This window comes from Varanus komodoensis, unplaced genomic scaffold (genome assembly GCF_004798865.1).
Source record: "Varanus komodoensis strain SLA01 unplaced genomic scaffold, ASM479886v1 scaffold15, whole genome shotgun sequence".
NCBI classification, from domain to species: Eukaryota; Metazoa; Chordata; class Lepidosauria; order Squamata; family Varanidae; genus Varanus; species Varanus komodoensis.
In genome coordinates, this window is record NW_025335440.1 from 11,432,255 (window position 1) to 11,455,229 (window position 22,975).

A 22,975-nucleotide genomic window follows, 5' to 3' on the forward strand; every position below is an offset into this window, starting at 1 on the left:
TCATGTGGAGTCAAGGCACTTCTGTATTCCTGATGTATGTACCTGTGTGATGTACTTTTTGCCATATTCACATGTTATAGATGTGTACTCTTAAATATCTTAGTGTTATACCTAATTATATAGTGTGTGAAGAACTACCTCAAAAGGATTTTTATGGTGTTAGGCTTTCATCCATTTTTAACTGCTGTAGGAGCACTTTATAAAATCACACAAGAAGTTTATTTCAATAAATTTGTTTAGCAAACTGCTTAGCTTGAGTGCTTTTAATAATAATAAAAAGCTTTGAGTATCTTGATTAGATTACAGATGTTGCTTGAAGTAATTGACTGATTTTTACTTAAACAAAGGGAAGCATTACAGAGAAATGGGGCAAAATGTCACTTGCCAAGCTGCTGTGTTTTAGCTGCTATATGCACAATTATCTATCGCCTTCTACAGAAGCTTTTCATTGCAGGCAACATTAAAGTGCTTCAATGCAAGGTATTTTCTGAAGATGCAATCAGTGATTTTTATGTTTATGTGAGGAAGTAATGTGCAGAATGTAAAGTTAATGCTGCTCTTTAATTTGTTGTTTTTAAACAAATGTGTATCAGTAACCAAGGTACCAAATTAGTTCTGCTTTCAGAATTGTAAATGGCTGCATTTGAGTTACACATCGCCTTCCGATTTTTACTTCTTTTCCCCATATGGATTGGCTTTGGAGTTCTTTTTGACTTGCCATTTTTCCCCATAGGAACCTTGTTAAGTTCAGGTCAAAAATTGATCTAGTCTACTCTTTCTAAGAGTGGCTGGCAAGATTTCTAAGTGAGGGGCAGGGAGTTTCTTGAAAGTCAGATGTTGCTTCCACGTAGATGGTGTATGGCACCATGACAAATGTGTGTCCCTAAACCCTTTCCCCCATACCTCTCCAGTCAGTCTTGAAATCGGGCTGTGGAGAAAACAACTTTAAAAGCTGTCTATGGGGCACCTGGAGGGAAGAATCTATATTAGACCATCTGAGACTCTTGGTAAGAGGATGGTATAGAAAAGCTTTAAATAAATAAACAAAATGGGGAGGAAAAACTGACCCCTGTACATAGACCCTGCAGCTGCCTTCCAGTTCCCATACTAGTGACACCCCAAGATTATTCTTTCTCCTGCCCAGGTGATTGGTGCTGGGACACGATTCAGTTTCGGGGGGGGGGGGAGGCAATCAGGGGAAGCCCTCTTCCAATTTTTTGTTCTTCAGCTGAATTGCACCCTGGTCAGTTTGCCAAGTAACGGTTTGGGGTGGAGCTGCAGAAAGTGCAATTCTACTCAAAGTAATGCAGAGTTCCTGGCACAGGGATATATATCCACATGGGGAATATATGAATTAGCTTTTGGGGTATTCAATAATAGTATGAACATGCCCTGGCAGAAACCCTCAGCTGGAGAACATGAATGTGCACATAACAAAGGAACACATTGGGAAGAAGTCTGAACAATGCTTCCTGCTGACCAGCCTTTCTCTATGGAAACTCAATGAAGTTTCCTCAGCCCTCTTAATTAGCTGAAATAATTGTGTTAGCCCTGCGATGGGCAACCTTTGCTTGCTCTGGCAGCTGCATGTGATACTGGAGGGTGAGCTCTGGGCTGCCATAGGTGTTTTAGGAAATTAGCTTCCCCCAGAATTCCCTTGGTTGGCCCCCAGTGTAAGGAAAGCTGTTTGTTTTTATTCACAAGACTAATCTCTGCAAATGCAGCTAGAATACTCTTATTTTAGTCCATAATAGCCACATGCAAATTTTAATTGCACAAAGCGCTGGACCTTGTGGGCCTGATAAAATTGCTAGTTCAATATTATGTTGGACCTTTGCCCTACCTTTTGAGTCATGCTGAAGTTATTGAGGTCAGAAGATTGTGCAGACCTCTGGCATTAAATAGCAATACTGGAACGAGGGCTGAGGAAAGGTTAAATTAAATGTGAAATGAGCCACAGAATCTCAGCTGCCAAGGCTGAGGGAGTGATTCGCACTCCCAGGTTATCGCTGCAGATGGGCTCAAGGACGCCTGGCTGAGAGCCCCTGGCCTTGGACAGTAATGGTGTGAACTGCTAGCATCATTCCATCTGCCAAGACCGGGGTGCGGGGGGGGGGGGTGTTAAAGAAGTCCTGGATACAGAGAGCCCTTTGTCTCTTGCTGCTTTTCACCTGGTGTGAGGCCTTGCTCCCTGACCAAGCTGAAGACTTCATCGCAGGGGGATCTGCTGTACTTAAAGCATCTTTATTTTGTTTGTCTCTGTGGTGCAACAAAGCATTTGTGTATGGAGGGGGCAGTCAAATCACTGTGTTTGGCTCATATTGTATAATTTTACTGCTAACCACCTGCTCTTTCCCATTTTCTTTCTTTATTCCACTCCCCTCTCCCCTTCTTCATGCGTTAATAAACTTTCCTTCATCTGATTTGATCTTTGGTGACTCATGGTACTAAATCTGGTGCCGTAGCCACAGGGCAGTGTTTGGGTTTTGGGCAGGTGCTGTCCAGCAATGGTGGGACAGAGGAGGGACATTCTCTGGCTGGCCATTGCAAATACAAAAAATTGGCCAAAGTGTATCATTCCAGACCTACCTTTTCCACACGCAACCAAGTATTTTGATAATGTTTTGGTACAGTGTAAGGACACTTATTTTTAAAAACCGGGTTCATTACACTCCAGGTTTCACATGGGACTTTTCTGTTTTTCTTGTTTTGTATCCTGAGAACCTCAGCAGGCTTTCTGGTATCAAAGCCAGACATAATAAAACATGTTTGATGTGTCTTTATAATAATGTTGTTTTAAAACAGACTGAACCACCACTGAACACCCCTGAAAACAGAGAGTATCTTGCAGAAATCATGTTTGAATCTTTTAACGTACCAGGACTTTACATTGCTGTTCAGGTAAAAAGTCAGTCTATCTTTTCTGGAGTAATGACTTAGCAGAAGAAAGGTGTTTTTTTCTATGTATATAACCTAAGGAACGCATTTCTTTGGGAGTGAAACTGTTGTTAGAGAGGACTAATCCTTGTTGCAAAAGTACCAATTTGTTTTCCGCATTCTTTTCCTGGGCCTCACCAGGTCTAGTGCCCCTTACAACTGCTGACTGGCTGCTCTTGTGTGATCAGCACGTGCTGAATGGCCGCTGTGGTTCCACATTGCACCCAGTAAATAAGTGCAGCAAAGATGAAAGCAAGCATGTTCTTTAATGATGTTTTGAAATGGTTTCCTGACTCTGGCCTTTCCCATGGAAGAGCACATTTTACCCACAATTCACAGGGCATCTCCCAGACCCAGCGAGGGCTGGGGGAAACAGGAGGCTGGGAAGCAAGCTTGAGGAGGAGCGAGATGGTGGAAGGTTTTATCCTGTGGGATTAAAAGAATGGCCTCTCCTTGTTCTGTTGGGGCACAAGCACTGCAACAGAGCAATATGTTTCCATTTTTGCATGCTTTGAAGCTCCAGACCTGGTGGGGAGGCTCAGCCAGGTGTTCTGTAAACCACTCTGAAGAAAGTGCAGGTGAGAGGGATGCCCTTCTAGCTGCTTTAAGCCTTCTGTGAGGTTCACAGTGTCAAGGAGCTTGAAAAGCCCTCCTCTCCTAGATGGTGACTTTTTGGTTTGGCTCTGTTGTACAATTGTGCCTCTGCAGGTCCCTCACCCCGCTCAGGTCAGTGGGAGGGTCCACATGGCACTTGAAAACCCTTGGGGATTTTAACCACTCCCTGTGGTTGATGTTCCCCTGTGTTCATGGGTGTTGTGCTGCAGTTATATTCTTTGGATCTCCTCAGGCAGTGCTAGCCTTAGCGGCATCTTGGACTTCGCGGCAAGTTGGGGATCGTACTTTAACAGGAACCGTCATCGACAGTGGTGATGGGGTAACCCATGTAATTCCAGTGGTATGTATATGTATTCAGTGTTTGGGGCTAGGCTAACTATGAATTAAATAGCACAGTTGCATTCTCTTGTAGATAATTTTTGTTCTTCTACACTTATTAAGCAAATGTGCTCAACATTCAGTATCAAAATGCACAGATCATGTGGATCAAGCAAGACCATAATGTTTTCAAGTTTGTTATGCAATCACATATGAAGATCTTGTTTGCCATTTTAAAAGTATCTTATTGAATGGGCTCATTTGTTCATGGTCTGCTAGAGCTAGGCACCCAGTAATAATTTGGATTCCTGGTTTTTGAACAGCAGCCTCTCATGGTCAGTTGTAAGCAATGTTTGAAATGCCATTCAGTTTTAAGTACAGTTTATTTTATGTTGACTCCATCTTTCTGCCTGTACAAAGGCTCCAAAGGTAAAGCCAACTTAAACTTAAAAATGGACAGCAAATATAATCAATTTCAAGAGCTTAAAAAAGAACAACAAATGATTTAAAACTGGTGTCTGTGCATTAAAACCAAAAACAGCACAGCAGGAAAAAATAGCAGAGACCAAATTCTTAAATGAAATGTTCTGGACAATGCATGTGAACACGATGATGGAAGAGGCCAACCCACATTGTCTGGGTGCCACAGGTGAGAAGTCCCCATCTTCTGTCTCCACCAAATTACCTACAAAGTCGGTAGAGCTTGAACCAGAGTTCCAGTTGTTGAACACAGTGGGTGGACACTTTCATGCAGGGGAGGGTCCTGAATCAGTTAGGACTTCATAGGTTATACTAAGCACTTTGAATTTCAACCAGAGTCCAGAGTTTGTTCTTAGCTACTGCATTTTGCACAGCTGTAGTTCCACATGCCTTTCATAGTCAGTCTGTGCAGTCTGGTGCTTTATAGGAGAGGGCCTGCTGGTAAGAAAAGGGCAAAAATCCCACAGGGCATTTGTAAAACCCTTGGGTGTACAAAAAATAGCTTTTTGGATCCAAGCCCAGGTTGATTAATATAGCTCTTTCCCCCTTAAGGCATACTTTAAATTTGTGTTCTGTTGCTAGTTTAATTCTTCTGAGACTCTGAAGAAGCTAAAATTCCCTTTGCAGAATGAAAGTTGCATTGGGTACACGCAACCATGTTGCTTGCATCTGTGCCTCACCCTTTTGGCCTGAATTACACTGCACATTTGCAAATGCATTGTCTTGACAATTTGTCATGAGCACAAGTCATGTTTTGGCACGCCCATTGATGCCTGCCTAATTTCCTTTGGGTGGCAGGAATGTCACATTCAAGTCTCTGGTCATGAAGTGATATTTCAGGGCCTGCTGTGCTCTGGCTGCTATTCAGTCCCGGTCAGGAGAGAATGGGCTGCCACCAGCAAGAGAGGTGGAAGTAACACATTTTTTTATAAGACCCAGAGCCCTACAAAGTTTTAATACATAATAATTTTGTGGCTGCAGTCCTCTACTCAGTTGGGAGTAACTACTGAATGAAGGTGGATTTACATTTGAGTAGACATAAGTAGTTCTGTAAACCCTGGGAAGGTTAGATGATCACCCTCTTTAATGTGTTTCAAACAGGCAGTGAAGATTTTGTCCCCTTGCACTTTTAATGGTGTTTAATTTCTTTCCGTAATTTTAACATTGCTCTTTATTTTTAACATTACTTTTATGGTACTGAAATATTTTTCATTTGCTCTTACAATTTTATGAATTAAGTTTTACTAGTGTATCATTTGATTTCTATGTCATCTATTTTGGCAGAGGGATGATTAATAAATGTGAAATTTGGCCTAAAATTATGAAGCAACAGTAATTGTTGTAATTGTTGCTGTTCATGAACATTTTTTTTCTCCTATAGGCGGAGGGTTATGTCATTGGAAGTTGCATCAAACATATCCCCATTGCAGGTAGAGATATTACGCATTTCATTCAGCATCTCCTAAGGGAGAGGGAGGTGGGGATTCCACCTGAACAATCCCTGGAGACAGCTAAGGCCATAAAGGTAAACATTTTTGTGGAAATAACCAGATTCCCCAGAAATATCTAAGAGATTGTCAGTGAATTGTTTAAATATGAATAATGAAGGCTCTTGTGGCACCTTAAAGACAGACATATTATGACGGCATTTTGTTAGCCTTTAGTAGGTCACAAGATTCTTTACAGTTTTTCTGCAACTGACTAACACTGATACCCCTCTGGCAAATATTGAAGTGTAACAGCTTCAACTAAACTTGCATTCAAACGTATCTAGATAACCCTGGATCTTCATTCTGTCTTCCAGCGTGTTCGCTATTCCATCCAGTTTTGTATTGTCTGCAAAACTGATCGTTCCTTGTACTTCCTTACCTAAATCATTAGTAAGGCTGTTGAAGAGCACTGGGTCTAGGAATGAACCCTGCGGCACCGCACGGCTTTCCTCCTGTTTGAGGTCCATTGATGAGCACTCTTTGCGTCCTATTTAACAGCCAATTATGGAGCAACCTAATAGTTTTTCTATCTTGCCCACTTTTTGCTAATTTGCTTATCAGGGGCACTATGTGGAAAGCTTTGCTGAAGTCAAAGTATATTATGTCCACTATCTTGCTGCTAACCATGTGGGAGTTACCCAGTCAAAAGTGAGATTAAATTAGTCTGATGACCTCTTCAGCCATGTTGCAGAATCAGTTTTTGGCGGACTGTGATTTGAATAATTTCCTTTTAATCCGATCGAATGACTGTGTTTCTCTTCATTGTATTTCCAGGAGAAGTACTGTTACATATGCCCTGACATAGCAAAAGAATTTGCCAAGTATGATATAGACCCACGTAAGTGGATCAAGCAATATACAGGCGTCAATGCAATCAACAGGAATAAATTTATTATAGATGTTGGCTATGAAAGATTCCTTGGTCCAGAAATCTTCTTTCATCCAGAGGTAAGATTGTTGCTATAATAATGGAAGGTAGGAACATGCTGACTCAGGGAAGGGCAACTCATTTGAGCTTGATGTAGACAGTTCCCCTGCTTCCGGTCTGATCATTGGAAATGGGCTGAGTTGGGGCTTTTTCTGTGGACTTCCATCTCTGGTCTATGGTTTGTATACTGAAAAAGAAAAGACATTCAAGAAATGTATGCAAATTGCACAGCATGTGTAACTATAAGCATTTCGTGCAAATCTGAGTGTTTTGCAAAAATCATCACCCAAAAAGCATGTGTGTATAGTGCAATCAAAGACAGGCTGGACATGCACATGGTGGGCCTGTCGTGAATGGAGCCGGCTGGTGCTGGAGGTCAGACTAGATGGACCGGGAGGCCCCTTCTGACTCTCTCTTTTTCTTTGTTTCTAATTTGTGTAAAAGAAGCCAATTTGCATGAATTGACACCTGCAAGACTCATGGTTGTCACCTGATTTGTACATAGAAACAGAGCGAGTCAGAAGGGGCCTCCTGGGCCATCTAGTCTGACCCCCGGCTCCAGCCAGCTCCACTCATGACATGCCCACCATGCACATGTCCAGCCTATCCTTGAACACCCGCACTGATGGGGCCTCAACGAGCTCTTGTGGAAGCCCATTCCACACCCTTGGGGTCCCAACTGTCAGGAAGTGCTTCCTGGCATCCAAACGAAACCTTGGCTCCATGAGCTTTGCTCCGTTGGAGCGCGTCCTGCCTTCCTCTGCAGGGGAGAACAGGTCTCTACCCACCTCCATGTGATGCCCCCTCACATACCTGTATGTCGCCAACGGATCCCGTCTGAGTCTCCCCTTCTCCAGGCTGAAGAGACCCAATTCCCTCAGTCTCGCCTCATAGCATGTGGTCCTGGTACAAATCATGCCAGGACCACATGCTTTCCAGGATGCTGATTCAGGAAATTTGGGCAGTTCTATGCGAATTTCCTAGTGGGTGGTTGTGGTTTATTTTTAAAATGTGCAGACCACAGTCAGTCTTAGAGACACAAATTCATGAAATGGCTTGACTCGCACCCTCATGAGGCGTCATCAGTGACATGCTGGTGACCCAGAATCTGGAGGACTGAATTGTGAAAATCCACCAGGTTTTCACCCCCTTATTGGATTCCTTACACTTCTTTAGGAAGAGATGGAATGGAACTTCTGGTAGCAGAGCACCACCTTGCGGCCAAATAAAAGCAAGCTGCATTACAAAGTGTGCTTTCTCATATTGCTCTAGTTATAATGACTGCAAATTCATTCTATTGCATTTGAACTGAGTGAACTGCATTTGGCTGGAGCTGGTTAACAACCTCTGAATATTTCTTAGGGTGAAATAGTTGCTTGGCCAGCAGTTAATAGCTATCATGGCTATGCATGTGAGGCATAAGAAGTAGGGGGCTTCAGCTGCCAGAGTTAACTCCATGGATCTTAGGTAATAGGCTCTTGGCTGCAAAAGCTCATGCTGGGTTCCCTTGTTAGTCCACCGAGTGCCACAGGACTCTCAATTGTTTTTTGGTGTAACAGACACACTTCCCTGGGTGTTGTGCCTTGTAAATTGCCCCCCCCCCCCCACCAAAGTTTCTAGCCTGCATGATATTTTATTGGTTTGCTGGGAGCAGGGGCACAGACCTCTGGCTCTCATGTGGCGACCCACTGCATCTCTGTGCAGCACCTGGAGAGCAGGGCCGTCTTTCCTGGGTGCCTGCTTGTTTTCTGTGCTAGCCCGCTCACCTCTACGCACCTGTGCCTACCACTTGTCTCATGAGCCTCTCAAGGGGGTGCTGATGAGCAAGGCTTCTTCAACCTTGTTGCTTCTGTTGTGTGTCATTGTATGTCTAATTTAGTCAAACATGGTGTCTCTGCCCATATTTGTGCATCTTTTTAGTTTGCCAACCCTGACTTCATGGAGTCCATTTCGGATGTGGTTGATGAAGTGGTACAGAACTGCCCCATTGATGTTCGGCGCCCTTTATATAAGGTAAAGTTTTAGAGTGGGTTTTTTGAGGGTGGAGAATAACTAAACAAAAAACCAAACCAGAGTGTGCTATTCGGATAGGCAGTGTTGTTTTCACTGAATGTCTGATTTAATATTACTTCTGAAAGTCCAACATGAGGAAAAGGAAAAAGATCACATGGGAGTCTGCAAGTAGACCAAAGCATTTCAAGAGTACAGCTAACAACATTGAGGCCAATGATAAAGAATTATTTAAATATATCAGAAGCAAGGTACCAGCTAGAGAAGTTGGATCACTGGATGATACTTGGATTAAAAGGAGTACCAGAAGGAGATTGCAGAACAGAGGAATGAAATCTTTTCATCTGTCTTCGCTGCAGAGGATATAGAACAGGGTGGAAATAAATTTTTCCCTGTGGGGCATGTATACTGTGGGGTCTCACAGGGTTCCATATTAGGATCAAAGCTTTTCAAGCTGTTAAGAAATGATCTGGAATCAGGAGTGAGTAGTGAAGTGAACAAGTTTGCTGACGGCACCATAGTGCTTAGAGCATGGGTCCTCAAACTATGGCCCACCATGCCCATTTGTGTGGCCTGCCTTAGCGGTTTTGGCCAGCAACTTGCTCGTGGGGAGATCGTTTTGGACTCACTTGGAGAAAATGATCTCCTTGCGAGCAAGTCGCTTCTGGGCGCGCGCATGGTGAGGCGCCAGCCCGCTTGCAAGGAAATTGTTTTCTCCGAGTGAGTCTGAAAGGATTTCCCCCAAGCAAGCTGCTGGCTCACCATGTGGTGGCTTGCTCACAAGGAGATAGTTTTCTTTGATCTGTGTGCGCCTGTCCCTGCCTCCCCGCATGCGCCCCCCCCGCACCCCCTGCCCGCACCACCTTGGCGGCCCGCGCCCATCGCCTGCACCTTTCAACTGGCCCCCTGTTCAAAAAGTTTGAGGACCCCTGGCTTAGAGTGTTAAAACCAAAGGGAATAGTGAGGAACTCTATTCCTCCAACAAGATCTCTGATCAGGGAAAATAGGCTTCAACATGGCAAATGCTTTTCCGTGTAAGCAAGTGTAAACCAATCCCAGCATCAGGTACAAGTGGATGAACTAGCTGTCATTGACCAAGAGAGGGATTTTGGTTGACTGCTTGACGAAACTATGTGCCAGCACATGGCTGCTGTGAAAAGGACAAACTGCATGCTAGAAATACTCAGGAAAGGAACTGAGATTATAATTGCCAAGTTCATACCAGCCTTATACAATGTTATGGTGAACCATATGTGGAATACTGCACACAGTGCTGGTCACTGCGCCTGAGGAAGGACATCATAGAGTTGGAAACAGTGCAGAGAAGGACATCTAGAAAGATAAGGGGGTTGGAGAACCTCTCCTGAAAAAAGACATTGCAACAACTTAGATTGTTTAGCTTAGAAAAATGGCAAGTAAGGGGAGATGCAATTTAGGTATACAAATTTACACATGGTATGGAGGGAGTGGAGAGGTAGACATAAGACTAGAACCTGGGATCATCTCATGAAACTGACTGGTAGGAGATAGTACAGATAAAAGGAAGGACTCCTTCACACAGTGTGTGCTGAAACTATGGAATTCACTTCCACAAAATGTTGTGATGGCCACCAATCTGCATAGTACTGGGAAAATTCCTGGAGGAGATGCGAGGCAAGTTCTGATGGCCATATGCTGCACCCAGGATCAGAGGCAATACCCCAAATAATTTGCTTAATGCCATCTAAGCTGGGGTCTATTTTGCGGCAGTGCGTCCTGCAAGTAACTTGGGTACTCACTCTGTAAAAGATTGACTCTTGTACTTGCCTAGGTATTCATATTTAGAATTTGTATCCATGCTTAGAATCATTGACAGTTTCTGTATTCGTGTCTCAAGGTGCAATGCTATGCATGTTTAGATAGAAACTACAGTGCCCAGGCTGGAAGGCTGAGAGCTGCAGGTCTTTTTTTCTGTCTGAGAGGCATAGGATCGCACTCTGAAGAACCAAAATAAGGAAAAATGAGATGGAAGGCAGCCCTGCGGGGAAAGAACAGAAGGAATAGGAGAGCGTCATTGTCATGTGAACTCACTGTGAAGGAATGAATTGTTAGCCCTTTGGTAATAACGGAGACTGCGGCTGGTCCCTGCTGGCATCTTCCCTTTCTGTATCTTAAGTATTTCTGGGGCATGTTTGTCATTTAAATACTAAATGCTGTATTTGTGAGCGCCACTGCACTTTCCCTAGCAGGGAACCTCGTAGAGTCCGCTTTTATTAATTGTGCCTTTCCTATGGTTCCTCTTTCTTAAATCTCTTCCAACTGGGATTAAATTACTTAGATCTTCCCTGGAGTGCTTCATATATATTTTTTCGGTTATGCTGCTTTCCAAACAGCCATCAGTGTTCTCTTATATTCAGGTGACAAATAGTGCTCTTTTCACAAAGGCAGGACATGCGAGGAAGTAATCAAAAATGATCAATTGATTTCTGGGTAGCCCAAATCCCTACAAGCATAGCGGGTTCTCATTTTGATAACGGAGTTTTTTTCTTTTTTAAAAAACCCCTAGTTAAATAGTAATGTCTTTGGGAATTCCTGTTGCTGTTTGGTCATGAATTTATATAGTAGCAAATACAAATTTACTGGAAGACCAACTGCAGTGAGACGTTAGAGGTGGAAAAGCTATAAAACAAAAAAGGCTGCATATCATTGCTGTGAATTTACATCAATATGTATTTAAATTATTTAGCTACTGTGATCCTGGTGAAAAAAAGAATGCAATCTTATGACATTAATGTTCTGGAGATGTAGGAGCCTTCCTTCTCTTCTAAACTTTTCCAGGCAGTGGGGTAGGAATGACGGAGATATTTTCACTTCTTATTCATCTTGTTGTTTGTAGCCCGTGTACTTTTCTTGAGACAGGGATAAAAGCTGGAAGGTTTGTGGAACCAGCAGATTCACAATTGTCCTCTTCTCTTCCTGCCCACCATTGTCCCGTATTTCCACCCATCCAATAAACATAATGAATTTACTTTAAGATGAAGAACTGGTGTTCTTTAGCAAAAAAGTGTCTAGTGTTAAAAGAACTTGGTAGAGGAACAGGAGAGACTTCATTTCAGAACCAAATTGTACCCAGTTCCTTTTGCAGTGTTCAAACTGACAGGTGAGCAGGCATGAACTTGTGAGTGAATATTCCATAGCTTAAGAGCATATTTATGTTTTGTGTCCAGAACATAATATTATTAACCTCAATTAGCTGTCTGCTAAATTAGTCTTCTAGCATCAACCTTTTTCGTTGTTGCAAACATCCCTATCAGTTGAGTCATAAGGGAGGCAAGACGCTTATTTAATTTAGGGTGTTTCTAGGCATGTCTGCTAGTGCTATCAGTCAAAAGGTATTGTGTGGTTACTCTGTCTTTCTGCCTTCTCCTCCTGAAATGATTTTTGTGCAAGAAGCAGTGAGAAAACAGGAGATGGTTACAAGTAGAAGGGTATGATATCTCAACACCTTGTAAATTCTGTGAATGAGGCAGGTGATGGTATAATAAAAGCCTCTTCTAGAAGGAGTTCTGAACCAATGTATTTTGACACACCTTAATTCAAGGTTTACTTCTATTCTGTAATAACCAGAAGAGTATACATCAACTTTTACTACCATAAACAAACTCTAAGCAAATATGTGGCCCTGAATGGTAGATTGGCTGTCCAGAAAACTTGTGATAAACTTGAGATTATTATTATTACATTACATTCATACACTGCCTTTCTTCCTCTTGCAAGGAAGCCATGGTGCTTACAAGATTTTCTTCCACTCCATCTTATCCTCACAGCAGCAACCCTGTGAGGTAGGTTAGGCTGAGAGTCACCTAGTGAGCTTCAAGGCTGAGTGGGAACTAGAACCTGGACTGCCCAAGTACTAGTCCAAAATGTTCACTCTCTCATTGCATACCACTGGCTTTCTCTTTAGAGTTTCATAGCCCATCATTACTCCAACAATTCCGACCCTGAGCGAAAGGGCTCAGCACAGGTGTTACCCAGCCCACCTTGTACTGATAAGTTCATATCCATTATCCAGAATCCACTGCAAATCTGATTTGTGCATTTCCTCAACGCAATCAGTACTTTTGATTATTATTAGTTTATGTATCTGATCATTACTTTTTACTTAGTTCTCCAAATTCTTCCTGATCTTTTGTGAACCATTTTAAGCTCGTGTGCTGTTTCATAACAAGACAGTTCCAGGGGAAAAATCTAGCAATTTCTTCCTGGCAATTCCAGGAAGGCTCAACCAGTTATTCATTCGAAATCCATGCAAGTCAGTTTGCATTTTAATTAATACCAGTTATTATAAGCTATCCTGTGAAAGTAGGCATCCTAAAGGGCAAGGTACTAAATATATTATAAAATTAAAATCCTCCTTTGCATCCCACTCAGGTTGAGGTACAGTCAGCAGTATATGTGGGACGCAGCCTTCTCAGTGGTGGCAACCACTGAAATCTTTGTCCCAGAATATTTGGTCTCCTTCCTTCTTACCAGTAGACAGTCACTTAAGAGCCCCTTAAGTGCTCAGGGAAAAAGCTGACTGTTTGGTATAGTTTCTGATACGTTTTTTGTTCAGTTTTGCTGATTGGTGTTTTATTTGTAATGACAATGTATATCTTTAAGGCTTATTTTGTGTTGTAAGGTGGACTGTTGGGTCCTCAAAGTTGGAAAGCATGCGGAGCTATAGTTTGTTAGCAGAACACAGGCTGTAGTCCTGCACATGCCCCCTGAAATTTTGCACTGGAATCTACATCACTGAACTCTCTAGCTGTTTAGGATTAGGGTGTAAGATTTTATCACGTAAAATGACTTGCTGACTGTTTTGGCTGGAAAAATATATTTTCCATAAAAATACTAGTTCTAAATTGTGAAGATGAGTAGCAAACATATCTTTGAAAATATTAAGCCTGTTTAAAGGGGTGGTTTAAAAACTGAGTAAGATAGGTAGGTGGCACTGTCTGATCATCATGCCATACTTTGCTGGAGTGTCTAATAATTAAACGTTGCATTCTGACTAGAACCTCTGGCTTTTCCTAGCGCTTCCCTTGGAGCCACTGTGGTTAGTATTGTATTCACATTAGACCAGGTGCTAGAGAGTATCTCAGATGTTCTGATCCAGCACAGCTGCAACCTCAGGAGGGAGTAGAACACAACAAGCGGAATGCGGGAATGAGCAGAGGGTGGTTCAGGGTTCACTGTTGGTTTAAAGACGAGGTACGTAGCCCTTGGGGAAGAGCAGGAAATTGTGCAGAGTTGAATGCAGGCTGACTTTCATAATTGGGCCATCCTGTGGCAACTTTGGAGTACTGTTGAAATACCTTCCTGAGACTTCATGACCATTCTCCGTTTTTGGTGCACTCAGTTAAAGTACAGTAACTTTTGGCATGTTACTCAAAGTTTTGGATATCTCAAAGGCATAGGCTGTTGCTGTGATAGACGAGGTGTTTTCCTGGCATCATCTTCTCTGTTTTGGTCCTAAGAATTATGAATATGAAAAAGAAGAAAAAACATTGCGATGTATGAAGAATATGAACAATAACTGCAAAGCATGTTATGTGAGCCACTTTACAGCATTGGCTGAAAGAAATCTGCAGGATTGTCCACAAATAATCCTTGGTCCAGTACACTGATTTTCCCCCCTTAGGTTTTATGGGTTCTTTGCAAGTCTCACAATAGTATTAAACCTGCCAGATCATGCCTTAAAGAATAGGATGAATTTGCATCCAAGCCTTCCTATAGCATTCTATGAAGGATGTTTTAGATTTTTACTTTTGTAGCATAATTCTTTAAACTCGTTCAGACAGAAACAAAAGAAAGTCTAAATATCTCATGGAGCCTGCTTACACTGGTTGCCTATATACCTCTGAACATATTTCAAGGTGCTGGTTTTAACCTAAAAAGCCCTACATGGCTTAGGACCACAATACCAGACGAAATGCCTCTCCCAATTTCAATCTGCCCAGGCCTTATGATCTGCATCTGGGGCCTTCCTCTGACTGCCACATCCAAGGGAGGCCCAGAAAGAGGCAACAAGGAGAAAGGCCTTTTCAGTGGTGGCCCCACAATTGTAGAATGATCTCCCCACTGAGGCCTACCTGGCACAAACATTATCATTTTTTTGGTGTCAGGTCAAAAATGTCCTCTATTTCCAGGGCTTTAATGGCATATGTTGAACTATGGCAGCTGTTTTAATTAGGTCTAGTTTTACTGAAAATGTTTTAGATGTTAAACTGTTTTATGTTTTTGTATACTGGAAATTTTAAGCTGTTTTAAATTTATATGTTGGGTTTTTATACCATGCTTTATGGTATTTTTGTATTTTGATTAATTGTTGGGAACCCCCCAGAGAGAAATGACGGGCAGCATAGAAATAAAATACATGAATAAACATATCCTGTCATGTTATTTGTAATATCTCTTCCCCTGAATTCTCCATCAGATAGGCAAAAATCCAGTGAGGTCTTTGCTGAATCTCCCAAAATTGTGCCGTGCCTCCCTCTTGTTCGGAGAGCTCTCTCATCCCTTGAAGAAGTCTCTTCTAGTTAGTCTTTGATCTTGAACAGAGGGTTGGGGGATATCTCAGTGTTCTTAGTATGACCACACGGTATGCTGGTGAGAACTTGGTCATAACAGATACAGAATTCTGTCTACCATGATATCCATGATTAAATAGAACATGATGTTTTGCAGTCCAAAATACACCCTTTTGGCTCGGATTGGTGTGTTGAACTGACTTGTTGTGAGGCATACCTAGATTGCAGTGTGGCAGATTCTGGGACAGAAGGATCTGATTCATAATGTGATATGTTGTAAACCTGACATATGCCGAAGCATTTAGAAGCTTGGTTCAAAATGCCAGAATCTGCTGCCTGGAAAAATTTCTGCCTGGAAAACTGGATGTGTGAAAGACTCCAGAAATGTTGGATTTCTGCCCTAGCTTTGGATGAAGCTTCTGCTGCTGTGTGATACTTTCACTGCAGCTGCACTATTTCCCTTGTCTCATTGGCTCTGTTTACATGTAGATTTTTGAACACCATGACTGCTACCACCTTACTGAGGGCCCCAGCACAGCTGCGCCGGGTGTTCAGCCAAGTATGAACTGCAATAAACTTGGCTTAAGCAACCGCTTCTCTAAGGAACAAGTGTGATTGAATGTATGATACTGCATAGTAATTGTTACTAGCAGATATTGGCTGCATTGGACTGGTGCTTCCTGCTAAGCCAGGATTTAGGGTTGTATGCATAAGCCTCTTCAAGGCTGAGCAAAGCCTCAGGCTCATGTTCTTCAGCTCTATGTTCCTCTTCCCAGTTGGAGAACGTTTGCTGAGTTGAAGCCACTCTTCCCAATGTCTAGGTTGCCCTTGCATACAAACCAGGAATTGTGGCTTGTAATATGGTAAAAAAGTCAGCAAGACAAACCAGGGTGGGCTGTTGGCTTGTTTAACAGTTGAACCACCTGATGTTTGGACTACCACTCCCACAATTCCTGACTATTGGCTAAGCTTACTGGAGTTTATATGAGTTGTTGTCCAAAGCACCTGGAGGCTATCAGGTTGTACATGATGCTAAATCTTGACTTACCGGCACCTGTGACCTGGCATACTTAATGCACTGTGACAGATAGGATTTGGTTTCTTTTCAGTACTTGCCAGTTGTGACTTCTTTCCAGCAATTTATTAGTGGATCTGAGATTTTCCTGCATTTTGTGGGAGAATACTGGGATTAGTTCTAGAGATTCTATTTTGTTAGAGGTTATACATCTTAGCTGGATAGCCTTGAATGGCTTCCTCCTGGAGAAAAGTGTGATCTGCTAGCATTTAGAGAAACAAAATATATTATTTGAATTTGCTGTCATCTCACCCAATAAGAGAGTGAAGGAAGTTTATAGATTTTTAAAAAAGGAAGCTCCACTTTGGAAAATGTTGGCTTCTGGTTGAATGCAGCAACACACAACCCTGCATCACTCAAACACTGTATAGCTGCCAGTAGGGTAACTGGTTTCCAGTCACAGCTGCAGGCTGGGCCACTGGCAGGACCTTCTGGCCGATGGCCAAGTAACATATAACGTATCACAGCTGTCCCCTTAAGGCAACGTAAATGGCACTTTCCCATAGAAATACACACATAGTGAATTGATTGTGTTCTCAGAGTCAGTCCCTCGTCACAGAGCCTAAAGGGCAAAAATTGTTCTTCTTTGCCCTATAGAATGTGGTTCTTTCAGGAGGATCCACAATGTTCAGGGATTTTGGACGCCGGCTACAGAGAGACTTGAGAAGAGTAGTTGATGCCCGACTGAAAATCAGTGAGGAGCTCAGTGGTGGTCGGATAAAGGTAAGCAGTTCTGCTACCTATTAAATGCCTGAACGAGCAAAGCAAGTGCGTGTGCCGCTATTAACGAGGCCCGTAAATCAGATGACATTTTACGAGTGTACTAAAGTCACTCATTCCAAGCAAATTCTAGCCCCAAGATGCTGTGGCAAAGGTAAAATGACTTCATTAGCTCCAGTACACGAGGGCGCGATGGAATGACTGTTGCATTTGACTGTGCTTTGCTTTCTCCCAGTCCAAAGAAATTTCAGCATACAGGGAGTGCTTTCTGAAGGTCTGGCAGTGGCAGCACCCTCTGCCTATGGGACATGCTGCTTTATAACTGAACTGTGCCTCTTCAGCAGGGACCTCCGCTGTCGGTAGATAAACAGGAATGTATTTGCTCTTGTTTGCCCCGTCCCGTGGTCTTCAGGGAGCAACAGAGTGGAAGAAGATGGGGCACGGAGGGAGTTTGGAATGTGTTCTGAGATGCTCAGATCTGCTTCTGCCTCAAGAGCAGGAGCCCAAATCTTGGAGCTGGGCAGAGAGATGCAGAAATCCTTGTGAAGAGCCACTAGGTGAGGCATTTGTAGCAGTGCTGGCAATTCTGCATGGCTACGCAGTTGGATTCCATTTTCCCTTCTCGCCATTGCATCTCCTCGAAATGGAAGGTCAAAGCACAATTTCTGTTCCAACCAGTAAGTGGACCTGAATTGCCCAGTGTTTTGATAATTTGAACTGGAGGTTGTGTTTCTCTTTGCAGCCCAAACCTGTTGAAGTTCAAGTGATAAGTCATCACATGCAGCGCTACGCAGTCTGGTTTGGAGGATCCATGCTCGCCTCAACAGTATGTCTCTTATGGAACCACTTTGTTAGAGAATAGCTGCTCTGGAAGGTAGCCAGAGGTCACTCTTGGCACAGAGACCGAATTCTCTTCTGTCAGCCTCCCCAGCACATTTGCTTTAGTTCAGTGTATTTCCCCATGCTGAGCATGCCTCCATTTTGCTTCTGTTAGTACCACCCACACCCTTGCATTTCCAAGACCAGATCTGAATTATACTTGCCTATTTCTTCCTCTTAGTAAAACTTTGCAATGACTGCTAGGACAATGTAATTTTATCAGCCTTGTTTCAGCATGCAGTTTTGGTCAAATGGATCACAGATCTATTTATTTATTTATTTATTTATTTATTTATTTGAAACATTCCTGTCCTGTCTATAACCAAAAATGGATCTCAAGATGGCTTACAAACCAGAAGCATAACAGCGCAATTCAAATACCGATACAAATATATAAAAATATATAGTAAAATAATCCCAGTTATCTGGTAAAACAATGAATACCCTTGAAATACTGGGTGAATAAAAAGGATTTGGCCTGGTGCCAACAAGAATAGCGTATCGGCGCCAGGCGCACCTCTCTGGGGAGCATGCTTCAAAGCTGGAGTGCTGCCACAGAGATTGTGGCAGTGTGTGATGGCATGAGTTAAAAGATGGCCATGATTCATTTTGAGAGTCTATCATTGGCATAATCAACCGCTAAGCTGAGCCTCTTTGCTGCTGCCACCTCCTCCTTTGCTAACCAATTGCGCTAAAGGAATTGTTCTTATTTTACATGCTTCGCTCATTTGTGCTCTCTGCAAGACAGGCAGCATACTTACGCAATCCCCTTGAGGATTGGCTGGGGTCAATGTAGTTGGACTGCCCCACCCCAGTTTCCAGTTGTTTTTCCCTGGGTATCTGCAAAACAGCGCTAAAGAAAAACCATGCCCCAAATATCTGGGTCAGTACTGAAGTAATGAATGGCAAGTCTATTCCAGAGAGGCTGTTTGCTGAATTGTAAGATCATAGTGGTGCTTATTAGAAAATGGATACATATTCTGAAAGGAAGTGCCAGTTAGATAGAGGTGGGATGGAGCATATTAACTTCTGGATTCTTCAGGCTTCGTGTCCTACTTTATTTAGGTTTCTGTTACCTATCCAAAGCACTTACAAACCTGTTGATCATGCCCTTGATACTTCTGAACATGGAAGCTTATCTCTGCCTTCCAGCTCCTCCCATTCCATAGCTCAGCCAGATGACTGAAAACATTACAGTTCAGTCACTGGTGACTCATATAGTTCATTTCTCCTGCGGCTGAGAAATTTGCATTCATGCAACAGACAGATCGTCTCTTCGCTTCTGTAAAATCTGGTAGAAGTTTGCCAAGTGCCATACTTAATGAGAATGCTCAAACATTCTGGATAGGGACCAGATTGTGCTAGGACACAATCCAGCTGGGATCCCCAAAAGCCTCTGATCTCCATCTCCTCTTTCCTCCTCCTCTGATTTTTTGCTAGGCGGCCCTTTTCAGCCATCTAGCTGGGGCATTTTGGAGAGGAGGAGACTGGAGTACTTTTGGGGTGCATTGTATCCTGGCCACCCCAGTCTTCTCTCAAACCACCTCTTTTACCCACTCTCTGATGTAAACTGACCAGAGCAGCCTCTTGGGCAGATTCTGTTTTGCCTTCTTGGCAACATATGCTGCAGAGATAATTGTATCACATAAGTTCTGACTCTTTGTGGCTTGCCGTCACCTGGGTTTACAAACCCTTTCTTACGTCTCTTCCTGTCTTTGTTTTTTCTCAGCCAGAGTTCTTTGAAGTATGTCACACCAAGAAAGATTATGAGGAATATGGTCCTAGTATCTGTCGCCACAATCCTGTCTTTGGCGTTATGTCTTAATGCTTGTTGTGGCGTCCGAACTACTCTGGTGGTTGATGGAGATCCTTTGGCTGGTGAGGAGGAAAGAAGGCTTGGCGAGATGCTAACCCGGAGGAAGACTACTTCAGTCTCACTGTGTGCACTAGAATTTCGCATTGCAATGCAATGGACAACCCAGAACCATTTGAACAGAAGTCACCCTTATTCTGATTATTTGAGCCTCCCCTTCCTTCCAGCATAGGAGCAAAACTCATATTTAGGGAGACTGTGAAAACAGGAATTGCAGGGACAAATAGAGGCAATAAAATAAGCCAAAATGTTGTTGCTGTTAAACCCTTTCTAGAACAGATGGGGGTGCTTAAGCCTTTCCTGCATTGATCTCGAGCTCCAATCTAGTCTTCCAGAAGGAGAGACTGTTTATAAATTACTGCATTGGTTTCCAAGAGACTTGTTTCCCCAGTGGGCATCCCTACATAAATAGATTGTAACATGGAGGCCTTTGTTCATAGAAAAATTAAAATACTGTAACTTTGCAGTGCAAATACCTTATTTTGAGAATTTTGAACTTCATGACAATTATTGAGGTGTTTTTTTCTGAGTTGAGTTTAAATGGTTGCTAATGCCATGAAGTTAGTGGGAGGGACACAAGTTCCAGTTGAGATATATACTGGGAAGTCTTGTTGGTAAAACAGCAGGCAACCCAAGATGCCCCTTTGAATACAGATATGTGTTTTTACAGATGATACAACATTTATTTGAATGAAGTTTTTAAGCCTCTGAAAGTAACATATGATATTTATTATTGCTATTTATTTACCATTTTGGTTTTATTTTATATTTGAGACCTGGTGAATAGTGGATGGAAAGTTCAAATAAAAGCTGTTAATGTGTTCATACAGAAAGCTATACTATTATTTAAATTCCTTGTTTCTGAAGGCTCTTGTTCAATAAAATTTCATATTTGCTTAGGAATGGTGCAACTTTTTCAAAGTATGTTTGGGAAAAGGTGACAGATTTGGTCTCTGATGATAGTTAGCCACAAATAAGAGGAAAAATTCTGCCTGAAAAGCTATTATGGACTGACAGTGGTAGCCTAAGAGGACATGGTATATTTAAGGTGTAATCCCATGCAGGTTTAGGCAGTTGTGTTTTTTATCTTTCTAATCATGCATAGAATTGAACCCTTAATTGGGTGGCACTGCTCCCTTGATGGAGTATCTACATAACCTCATGACGGCTCATGGTTTTAAATGAGCTTCCTTTCTTTCTACTCCATGGTGTTGTGAGGGTTTTGCAGGAAATTTTGGAAAAAAGAGAGTTGTGTTCTAAAGGTCCCATCCCATTTCCCATGCTAGATGCAGGAAGCAGTAGGATAAAGTTGCATAGCTTCTGCAGTAAAGGCTTATTTTACTACATGGGGGATAGTTCAAAAATACAAAAAGAGTTTTTAAAAGTTACGGAATCCACATTCAGCAGCTAAATGGTTGAAGCCTTGATGTTAAAACCCTGTTATACATTAAGACAGAGTATGTCAATGATAATGAAATTAATCTAAGAGCATAAAAAGAGCCAGATCAGAGGCCTGCCTAGTCCAGTGTTTTGTTCACACAGCTGTCTGGGTGAAGTCCTGTAGAACATTAGTGCAGCACCCCCCCACCCCGGTGCAACTCATGTAAAGCTATTGGTACAAAGAGATACACTGCCTTTGATAATGTAAGTTGATAGCCCCATTTTCAAATTTAATTGGAACCCAATCTATTCTCTCTCATGTATGATCCTAAAGGAATATAAATTCCAAATATCACAAAGTCAATAGAATGTTTTGAGGATAAATATTTACTTATGCCACCTTCCCGGTTAATCTCACAGGACTGATATGAACAGTAAATTGAGCAATCTAATCTGCCCCTGCCGCTGCCAATCAGTCTTCTGCTAGAATGAAGAAACCTAATCTTAGGTCTTCTATATTTAATGAAATAGAATCTCTTACTCCTTCGGCATACATCATCATAATCCAGCGAAGAATGAAGGCTAATGGAGTTCAACCTGATATGGGAAAAACAGATTGCAGTTGGATGGTCTAGCAAATCCATCCAGCCAAATTGGCTGTACATATTTTGACCTCGACTCTTCTTCTGGCTGGACAAGAGGACTTCTAGGATGCTGGGCAAGTGTAATGTTGAATTTATTCCCTATAGTAATAGTTACTACCTGCTGTGAGACCCTGGCACTGGATAAACTAAAAATCCATAGTAGGTATGTTCAAAACCTTTGTCACCCTGCGGCAAAGGATTTATGAAGAGCTTAATCAATGGGTATCCATGTCGCCTTAAGAACCTGAGAAAATGGAATAGGAAGTGGACTAGTTGAAACTCTGCCAATTTTTCAGGCTTATTCTGGAAAGCTTGCACATTAATCAGAAGAAGGGATGAGCAATTCAGCCAAAAGTGTTTATGTAATGGCTTTTGTAAACTCTTGACTTGAATTTTTTAAAAATATTGTGTTCTGGAAGCAGTTGACTTTCCATCCCATCAGCTTATCTATTGGGCTGTCTCCCTGGTAAATGTTTAATAACACTTGGGTTTCGTTGTTGTAAATCTGAAGAACTTTGCATATGTCTCACCATGGAATTTTCAATTAAATACAATTAGCAAAGCCTTGTTGTGACTTGAAGTGCTGATCTTCCTGTAAATAATTCATTCTTTATGATCGTGCTGTTCTCTCTCATCTGGAAAAATAACACAGTTGTGCCAAACGAGTGTCTGAAGACACTAGAGTGAAATGCTTGCTCAAAACCACCAGGGAGAGAGATGGAAGAAGGAATATATAATCTCCTACTTAATTGAAAAGCACTACATTATGTCAGCGTTTCCTGAAGAAAGGGTTTTCTTTTGAACATAATTTGTTTAGATTAATTTTTGTTAAGGCTGTGTAGAATGGCCGTAGGAAGCAAGAAGAGACTTAAGTTTTGGAGCAGCAGCTGATGGAACATTGGGATTTCAGAAAAGACTTTGATATCCTCATAATACAGCTTTGAGAAAGGTAACCACTAACTGCCATGGTGATGTACCTATGATTGAAAATGTATTTCCAGAGTATTAATAGCTCTGTTGGCAGGAGACTAAAAAGAAGGATTCAGCAATATTTTGCTGAGTTTGGAACTCTTAA

The 22,975-nt window shown here is 42.2% G+C and overlaps 1 protein-coding gene across 4 annotated transcripts in view; it reads left to right on the forward strand.

Annotated features, from left to right (window-relative positions):
- Positions 1 to 22,462, forward strand: part of ACTR3B (actin related protein 3B) — a 32,017-nt gene extending 9,555 nt beyond the window's left edge. The window contains exons 5-12 of one of the 4 annotated variants that reach the window (XM_044425198.1): positions 2,806 to 2,901; positions 3,785 to 3,892; positions 5,732 to 5,875; positions 6,615 to 6,788; positions 8,689 to 8,781; positions 17,002 to 17,127; positions 17,867 to 17,950; positions 19,737 to 22,462. In XM_044425198.1, coding sequence (XP_044281133.1) covers positions 2,806 to 2,901; positions 3,785 to 3,892; positions 5,732 to 5,875; positions 6,615 to 6,788; positions 8,689 to 8,781; positions 17,002 to 17,127; positions 17,867 to 17,950; positions 19,737 to 20,048 — 1,137 coding nt within the window. In that variant the 3' untranslated portion in view covers positions 20,049 to 22,462. The other 3 variants (XM_044425199.1, XM_044425201.1, XM_044425202.1) reach the window with 3 other exon arrangements.
- Positions 22,463 to 22,975: the final 513 nt, after the last annotated feature.